Source organism: Callorhinchus milii, unplaced genomic scaffold (assembly GCF_018977255.1).
Source record: "Callorhinchus milii isolate IMCB2004 unplaced genomic scaffold, IMCB_Cmil_1.0 Scaffold1, whole genome shotgun sequence".
NCBI lineage: Eukaryota > Metazoa > Chordata > Chondrichthyes > Chimaeriformes > Callorhinchidae > Callorhinchus > Callorhinchus milii.
This window is the reverse complement of record NW_024704742.1, coordinates 102,694,113-102,703,621: the sequence shown is the minus strand read 5'-3', so window position 1 is coordinate 102,703,621 and position 9,509 is coordinate 102,694,113. Positions and strand designations below refer to the sequence as shown.

The window sequence follows — 9,509 nt, the reverse complement described above, 5'->3', positions numbered from 1 at the left end:
AAGCACCCTTATTATCATAAGGTTGTTTTTTTTCAATGCATGTATTACTTAATGCTACTGCTTTTACACATCACGTGTACCGCATATTACTGTCGACATTACATATTACATTTTTGCCCAAACATTTCCTGATTGTTTTTATATTTCAAGTACAACGCAAGATGCATGCTCAGTTTGCCATCCCTCCCACACGTTGGTGGCTGCAGTTGTAAGCAAGGTTTTTTTTAACAAGTCTGTTCAAGATTCATAATTTGCTATTGCTGTTGTGCACTGAAATTTAGACTTTTCCGTTTGGCCCTTCACTTTTGAGGTCGAAAAAACACAGATGCCACATGGAACCTTTTGGGACCAGTTAAGCGAGGCCTCCCAGGGGATACACCAGGTAAACACAGACAGGCAAGTCCTCAGCAATCCAATATACTGTTGATAGTTCACCAGGCACTCAAGTTGGCTAATCAGTGGAGGCTTAAACGTGTCTTCAATTCTGTGAGTCAATATTGTACACCTAACTACAGTATCTAACACCTACTTAGACAAGCACAGGGAATCTTGCCAGCACTTCATACCAGAGCTGTAGTTAGCTTTGCTAACAACGAGGTGGACAACTGGTAACTTGATCGACTAAATCCTCCTCCATAATTGCCAAACGATGAAGATGGGTTCAAATGGTAGGTTGAATGGTTACTATAGTAACAAGCTCTGCATGTGTTGTATATCTGCTGCATGGATGGAACCACTGTAAAATAATCCTTGCATTTGATATAGTGCTTTTCATGTTGGAAGGACGTCTCAAAGCACCACACAGGATTCAGTGTAAATTTGAGTGGAGTCTTGCAACGTATTGGTTAGAGCACTCGCCTTGCATGTGAAAGGACCTGGGTTTGATTCCCAGGTAGGGCGAAACCTAGGCAAGTTTCCTTACTTCACACGCCTTTATTTGCCTAGTAGTAAGTTAGGAGCCCAGTTGTTAGTCGATTGGTGGATTGTTTTTACGGGGGTGGTAATCGCTTCAAAAAAAATAATAGTGATTTTGTCACTCAAAACATGACTGTTTGAAGGACTCTGCTGTCGCAATTGGCTGCTGCGTTTCACCCACAAAATATTGTAAATTCACTATGCAGTATATTCTGTGAAGTGCTTTGAGATGTTTCTAAGAAGTGATAAATAGCTATATCAAATGCAAGGATTGTTATTATAAGTTGTAGTGACTGCATTTTTGTAGGTAAATTTATTTTGTAAGTGGCACAATTGTGGACTATGATTCATGCAGCATATTGGTTAGCAGCATATGCATGGTTGCGATTAAAAGCAACTGCTAAACTGGTTGGAAAATTGTGAACACAGGTGCTTAATTATGGCTGAAAAATATTTTCAACAAATTTTGAAAAACCTTGTACCATGCATAATAGAACAGGCACTCCCACTATCCAGGTTATTTTCAAAGCAACATACATGATCAATACATTTTTAAATCTATAGTGTAGATTATTTTTTCCTTACAAACACATTGATTGCACTCTACAGCAATTCTTGTTAAGTCCGTTGAGATGGTTCGTCAATGCAATAAGGCACTATATCAAATACAAGGATTTTTAAAAAATATATAAGTCGGAGTGATATATCTCTTGATGGTAGACACTTGGTAGATCTGGGGGTGGAACAATTTGCTTCCGCTGGAAGAGACAATGACTTGGTAGATCTGGGGCGCCAGTGAAATTTCCTTTGGGGCGCCAGTGAAATTTCCTTTGGGGCGCCAGTGAAATTTCCTTTGGGGCACCAGTGAAATTTCCTTTGGGGCGCCAGTGAAATTTCTCCGCATACTTGTATTTCTGTGCACCTAGAAACTATTGGGTCAGATGATTGTGATATGTATCTGCCCTGCGTATATTTCCCCTAAAGACTTTTGTTTAAACTAACCTTTCCTAATCCCCCAAAATGATGAACCTCACATTCTGGTACAATTGCAATAATGCATTGACCCATTTCCAGCAACAATACACAACAAAATTATGTTTTTATAGCGCCTTTGGGAGAACGTCCCAAGGCGCCAAGATGCTTTTGTTACAACGAGCTAGCCTTGTGCTGTGATACAAGTCGTGCTTTTCAGCCCTAAAGGTGATTGATTACACGGCTGTGTTGCTGCAGGTGATCACTACACAGTGACGTTACTGCGCTTTCAACCCTGAAGCCCGAGTTGCAGTTGCAAATGTATTGCTTATGTTTGACTGACAGGTGGGAAGAGAGGAGTGGGAAAAAAAGCGAGAGATGAAGGCGCGCGTGCAGAGGGGGGCAGGGGGGGGGCAGTATTTCATCATGTAAGGAATAAGTTGCATTGATCAGATGTGAATGGTGTTGGAGAAGTAGCGTTGAACACGGCATTTACAACACATACACAGATCGCCTGCAGAGCGAAGCGAGTGCAGACTGACAGTTTGTATATCAGGTGCTTGGGCATCGCTTCAGCTCTGACTAACTGACTGACACCTGTCCTGCTCAGGCTTTGTGCTGAATCTGCAGAAACTTCTTGCAAGCAGTTGGAGGTTAGCTAAACATTCACCCTTTTGAAATATCAACGTGTTTGTAATATGATCACCATTTGAAAATGTATATTCAAAACATGTTGGGTGGGGTGGGGGGAGGGTGTTGGTGTGTATCTGATAACCAGATGGCCTTTTGGTTATGGTCAGAACAATGCACTGATGGCTTTGTTGTGATGACCATAGCAAGGCAAAGCCATGGGACTTGGACCTTCTTGCACATGATTCAACTCTTAACAACTATTACTTGTTTTACATCTGAATTTACACAACACAATGAACCAAATCCTCAGCCTCCCTGTTTGTTAGAGGGAAAACAACTCTGAACACAGTGCAGACTCGATGGTCCGAATGATCTCTTTCTGCACTGCAGATTTCTATGTTTCTGTTTTTCTAAATGTTACGGTAACAACTTTTCCCAATGAAGTCTCTTTTATTTAAAAAAAGCTTTACGTGGTACAAATTACTTCACATTTTATTCACCTGTTCCTTACAGGGACATCCAATTAATTAGACAGTTGAAGATAATTATACGCTACATGCTTCAGGAGTCTGGAAGGGAATTGTGTTCATGGAGGTATTCAGCATAATGAGTGGCTCAGTGCCTTGTCTAGTGCTGTTGATCATTATTTTTGTTAGATTGAAAGGACTGCTCAAATATCAAGCTTTATGTATGAACTAAATGCAAAATACTGCAGATGCTGGAAATCTGAAACAAAAACATGAGTCGCTGGGAACACTCAGTAGGTCAGGCAGCATCTATGGAGAAAGGAAAGTGACCATGGCGTTCACCTGGCCACTTCAACCCTCCCTCCCACTCGCACTCTGACCTCTCCATCCATGGTCTCCTATGCTGTTCCAATGAGCCACAGTGGAAGCTTGAGGAACAGCACCTCATTTATCTGCTAGGGACCTTACAGCCCTCTGGCCTCAATATTGATTTCAACAATTTCAGACCATAGCAGCTCACATTCCCCTCCCCCTCTTCTGTGATCATTACCACATCATCTGGGTCCCAGACAACCTTTTCTCTCTCTGGTCTGTCTATTTTGTTGCATTTCTGTTTTGCATTATTGACACCCCTGTTCCCCTGCTTTGTTGTAATCCCCCCTTTTTGCATCATTAACACCTCTTTAACCCATCATCCCGGTCCTCTACCCCATTTTCTCCTTTGTCTTCCTTGCCCTGTCTCCCCCCTCTCTGTTAACCCTTAAAAGCCTCTCCCTCCCTCCTGACGAAGGGTCATGGACCAGAAACGTTGATTCACTTTCCTTTCTCCATAAATGCTGCCTGACCTGCTGAGTGTTCCCAGCGACTTCTGTTTTTGTTTCAAGCTTTACGTGTTGATGAGTTGGAGAATTTTAATGACTAATCTCGCACATAATATTATGTCCCCATTGCAGCTACTGGTGGATATGTTGGGCTGGTTGTGCTTTGCACTGTAGTTTACTCTTTCAAAAAATTTAAATTGCTAAATATATTCCTCGTTGGACTTCTCTATAGACCATAACCTGTATCTAATTCCTTACTGCTCAAATTAAAACAGCACTCTCAGTCTAATAGCTAATAAACTCACTGGTACATTGGTATTATTGAAACTGGTAATTGGGTGCTTATTATTTTAAAGGAGCAGGTAGTCCAGGAGCATGGGAGTCCTGTAGGACATTGGCTAGAACACTCGACTCGCAAGCGAGAGGACCTGGGTTTGATTCCCAGGCAGCGCAAAACTGTTTGTAGCAGTTCTTATAGTATAAGATTGCTTGTTGAGCTAAAGTTGATTTATTTTTGCGCCATTGTGCAGTTTCCGGAAAGCTCTGTGTGTAGAATATTACTGGTTGAGTAAAGAGGAATGGTTTACATGATAAAGTGTTCTGGGTAGTTCTTGAGATCGCTCTGCCTGGACCTGTATTCACCTGATAAGAAAAGAGATGAATGACTATGACAGTCCCCACTATCAAGCTGACGTCCTCTAACTCAAGCACAAAAAGAAAGTTTAACTCGTGACTTGTGGTATATAATGTGGTTTTACAATGCAATTTCTCGCTGTTTTATGGGTCTCTATTTCTGCACCGGAAGAGAACACAGGTGGGAAACTCTGGTCTCTGGTGTGACTGTTTGCTTTCCCATGTGACAGCTTGTCATTGTGACCAAGGTGTTTCCTTTTTGCTTTTTCCTGTTCAGCTGATCATTTGATTTGATGCAGTTCTGTTGTTTACAGGAAGTCAATTCATGAGGGTTTTTTTCTAGAAACCTACTTCAGTCGGATTCATTAGTGACTGTTTAGTGTCTTAAAGGCAGCCTTTCTGTGCAGATTTCATTGCATGTACTTCTTAGATTTCTTGTATAAAAATCTTTACAATTCTTCAATATTTTTCAAATAGAGAAATGTCTGTCATGAAGTACTGTGCTGAGGCGAGCATTTCTTCTCAAAATGGAACCACCTCCTTTGCTAAAAATTATTCCATGAAAGACAGAAAGCAAGTTGTGGAAGAGGAAAATGTGGCTGAAGCTGAAACCCGAAAGAAAATGGTACGCAAGATGAGAATGGATTAACTATATTCAGGTGTAGTAGTCATAGTTGTAAGGTTGGACTCCATGTTCTATAATATTAGGTAACTTATGCAATCAGAAAAGATTGATGGGACACTCCATGTTCTTCCCTTACTATAAGGCCTACGTTGTCAGTTTTTTTGCTAAAATGATCTTAATTCCAAAATATTGATTTTTGTTCTCTGGTCATTCATAAGTAAATGATGAAATAGAGTTTGTGAAATGCAGTTCAGGATATCCATGCCCCTGACTTTGGACTTCTTCTGTCTGACCCTATCTTTGTCATTACGTTCTGCCTCAAATCCCCTTCTTCAAATACAACTATGTCTATGTCCTCGCTCAGTGTCTGACCTTATTCTTGTAAAGCACTCTGAGATGTTACTATATATGAAGGGTGCAATAGAAATGCAAGTTGTTGTAGTAGTATCTGCCCAATGGACAGAGAAATTACTGTAAATAACTTGCAGAGAGCCCAATGGCAGAAGCTGTGAAAGGAGTGAGGGGGGAACAGAATGAGGCCTCTACAACAAGAATTTGGTGAGAGTGAGAATTTGGTGCAGAGGGGGAAGGAGGTGCTCATATTAGAAAAAAATTAAACATTAAATAAACAGTAGAAAATAGTTGTACAGGCAGTGTGTCCAGACTGCAGAATTTGGGGAATTGTGGACTGTCACAGATGATCACATCTGTGGGAAATACCTTGAGTCACTCCGGCTCAGAGCCTTTGAGCTGGAGTGCGCGATAGAGACACTCCAACACATAAGGGAGGGGAGGAATATCTGAATAGTTTACTTCGGAACAGAGAGACAGGTACAGGAATAGAACTGTGTGACTGACAGACAGCAGGGCAACCTAGTGGAAGCAGAACTGGTCCTGTCCAACAGGTAAATGTCCTTGCTCCACATGAGGGTGGGGAAGAAGGCTACGGGGAGGATGAGCAGAATGCTAACCAAGTTACCGTGGAGCAGGATGCAGTTCAAGTGGGGAGGTTAGTGTTGGGGGCTGGTAGGGGTAGGAGAGAAGGATGCATTCAGAGAAGAATTTGGAACAATAAAAAAAACAGTACATATCCCAAAAAACAAATCCTCCACTTGTGTAGTTCAACAACCACAGTCAACAAATGAGGTAAGAGGCAGCATCAACCTAAAAGAAAAGAGTTATACTAATGCAAAGAAAAGGGTTATACTAATGCAAGTAAAAGTGGAAATCCAGCGGACTGGGAGATACAACAAATAGATACAAAGCAAGTAATAAGAGTAACAAAAAAGGGAATATGAGAAAAAACTTGCAAGGATATTAAAGGCCACAGTAAAAGTTTTTATAAATGTATTAAGAGAAAGAGAGTGGTAAAGGGGAATGTGGGCCCATTAAAGACAGATGTAGGTGAGACTATAATGGACAATAAGGCTTGTTGAATCAATATTTTGCTTCCGTTTTCACAGGAGAGAAAGAGGGCAAAATATCAGTGGTGCAAGGGAACCTAAAAATAAACCAAAGAAAAGTGCTAAATGGTTTCAATGTAAATTTAAAAATGTCAGGACTTTGAAATTATATAGTCAAGGCAGACATTCTTATGCAGTGTTGGGAGGTCTATTCAGATAGAAGTTTAAGATCCTGTGGCACTATTTGAAATTAGAAGGGAGTTTCTCCGATTTCTTGGCCCACAATCCCTAAGATAAAGTCAGTCATTTATTTCATGGCTGCTTGTGTGACATTATAGTGTGCAAATTAGCTGCAGAATCTGCCTACAAAATACAGTCAATGCACTTTACAGTAAAACATGCAAAACCATTTGAGATACCATCTTGACATGAAAGGTGTTAGCTGCAAAGATTATTTTTATTCTGTTTTATTCTTCAAAATTGATTTCAACAATTTCAGACCATAACAGCTCACATTGCCCCTCTTCTGTGACCATTACCACATCATCACATTTTCTCTCTGGAACTATTTTGTTGCAATCTTCCCCCCACCCTTTTATTCTGCAGTATTAAAACCTCTATTCCTCTGGTTTGTTGCAAACCCCCCCCTTTGTTTTGGATCATTGACACCACCTTAACCCATCATCCCTGTCCTCTACCCCCATTTTCTCCTTCGGCTTCCTTGCCCTGCCTCCCCCCTCTCTGTTAGCCCTTAAAACATCTCCCTCCCAACGTGCCCCAGTTCTGACGAAGGGTTGTGGACCCGGAACGTTGACTCACTTTCCTTTCTTCATAGATGCTGCCTGACCTGCTGAATGTTCCTTGTGACTTCTGTTTTTGTTTCAAATTCAGTATTAATTTGTGATTGGAGGTCTTGCACAGTTCTATCCATTTAAATGGCATCTGTTGAAAAGCTGAAATCATTGTATGGCAGATGATAATAATAATCATCCTTGCATTTGATATAGCCCTTCATCACTTCTTTGAAATATCTCAAAGGGTTTCACAGAATATATTATAAAGTATAATACTAATAAGCCTGTGTTTTTTGTGGGCGAAATGTGGTAGCCAGTTGCACACAGCAATGTCTCACATACAGTCATGGATTGAGTGACCAATTCTTTTTGGGTGTGTGCTGATTGTGTTTCCAAACTACTGTAGATATATTGTATATTGTATATATTGTAGATATATTTGAAAGTCTAAATATATGTATATAGCAAAAAGATATTTACTGTAGTACTAATAAACTAAACAAAGTGTATTTTAAACCTGAATTCCTATGTTATATGCGTGCTATTACTGCTCTTTTGCTTTGTCTTTACACAGTCCTGTTTACTGATCTCTTATAGAAACAAATAGAACGTCAACTAAGGTGCTTAACATTTCGAAATCCTGGTCCTTTGGTAGCTGATTTCAACCCTGAGACCAGACTGCAGACAAAGAGAGCTCGCAGGACAAAACTGAGGCAGCTCGTCTTTGAAAAGAAGTAAAAGACTTTTTTTTAAAATGTGATTTGAAAATTTTCTCCCCCACTTCCCAAAAGCAAGCTAGCCTACTGTATATGAACTTTGTCAGTTCTAGGAAACATGTTGCCGAAATTATGTCTTCAGCCTCTAATGTGTGCCACCTGGAGAAAATATTAAAAGTGAGATTTTTTTAATGCAGTTTGTTTCCATGTATTTCCAAACATGTCCTGACCACTTTTCTTTCCTCTACTTCCAAATCAGAGCTGATGGGCAGAGAAAATATGACCAAGCGGGCAAGCTCCTTCTCTGTGGTACAGACCTATGTGACTGTCTAAATGCAAACTGTTCTGGCTGTTTCTATCCCTGCCCCAAGTGCAGCTCTTGGAAATGTGGTCCTAAATGCCGATGTAACAGAAAATGGATCTATGAGCAAATTGAAACTGAAGGAAGTGATGCAGTGCAGATGTTCCCAAACTTTGATTCAAATGGAATATGTTCTGATTTGAATGACTTTATACAATAATGTGATTTAAAAGGTTTTAAAAGTGCCTTGGGACATCCTTCTGATATGAAAGGAGCTATACAAATGCAATTTGTTGTTGTTTTCTATGTTTAGTACAACTGATGGCTGATAGTTTAAGTATAAATTAATTTACGGGATCCCTTCCAATTTTTTTTCTGACTGTAATATAATTCTAGTATGTATGTTGTGAAGAATAAAATGTTGCATATAATATATGCGTATATTACAGAATTATTCCATTTATCTTTATCAATATAATTTTGATATCAAATGTATAATTTCTACTACAAAACTTTGATTAAGTTAATGATTAGAATTTCAGTTTGTTGGGGAATAATGTGCAGCCAAGAAGTGTTTTTCCTTTGTTTGTGGTACAATACATGCCACAAGTACAAACATCTATTTCACCTGCGTTGCATGTTGGCTTGTTTGGGAGCCCATTCAAGGCTCCAATACCATCCGTTGTTTCAGACTATCTGGACCACAAGGTGGCCTAATTGTAATATCATTTCAAAACTTGCTGTCAATTATGAGAAATATTAGCTGTAGCCAAAGCAAACAGTTGTAGCCACTTGTTATCAGACATTTTGCTCCTTATTGAGACCATTTCGCAAACATCAAATTGTCGTATCCTCTTTTCACAAAAGCACACTACATCTGTATTTTTGTCTGAAGCTACTAGAATCAAAGTTTCATCACACTTTCATGGCTATATTTACTTACTCGTTACTCTCTGTCATTTGGAATTACTGTAGCAAGAATAAATCAAGCATCCACAAATTTGTGATTCAACCACAAATTAGGTTAAGAAAGCCTTATAGGAATTTCTTACAATCAGTTGAGTGAGGAGACTCCCATTGCAACATTCTGGGCAAGATTTAAGTCCAAGACCTAAAAATCAAAGGAAAATGTACTAGCTTATTATTATTATTAAAATTATATTGAAATTAATCACAATGTTATTGCGTGTGAACCATTAATAAATTGTTTAGTCGTTCATTTTTGAACT

The 9,509-nt window shown here is 39.6% G+C and overlaps 1 protein-coding gene across 1 annotated transcript; it reads left to right on the top strand.

Moving 5' to 3' along the window:
* Positions 1-4,945: 4,945 nt before the first annotated feature.
* On the top strand, positions 4,946-8,684 carry LOC103181127 (ARL14 effector protein-like). The gene is made up of 3 exons (XM_007897371.2): positions 4,946-5,066; positions 7,861-7,997; positions 8,239-8,684. The coding sequence occupies exons 1-3, from the start codon at positions 5,001-5,003 to the stop codon at positions 8,498-8,500; spliced, it is 465 nt and encodes a 154-aa protein (XP_007895562.1). The 5' UTR covers positions 4,946-5,000; the 3' UTR covers positions 8,501-8,684.
* Positions 8,685-9,509: the final 825 nt, after the last annotated feature.

Bases quoted from the DNA above. Each gene is read 5' to 3' on its own strand.
- LOC103181127 (XM_007897371.2), top strand. From the start codon at position 5,001: ATGAAAGACAGAAAGCAAGTTGTGGAAGAGGAAAATGTGGCTGAAGCT. The intron at 5,067-7,860 runs GTACGCAAGATG...GATCTCTTATAG, and splicing joins CTGAAACCCGAAAGAAAATG to AAACAAATAGAACGTCAACT. The intron at 7,998-8,238 runs GTAAAAGACTTT...CTTCCAAATCAG, and splicing joins CAGCTCGTCTTTGAAAAGAA to AGCTGATGGGCAGAGAAAAT.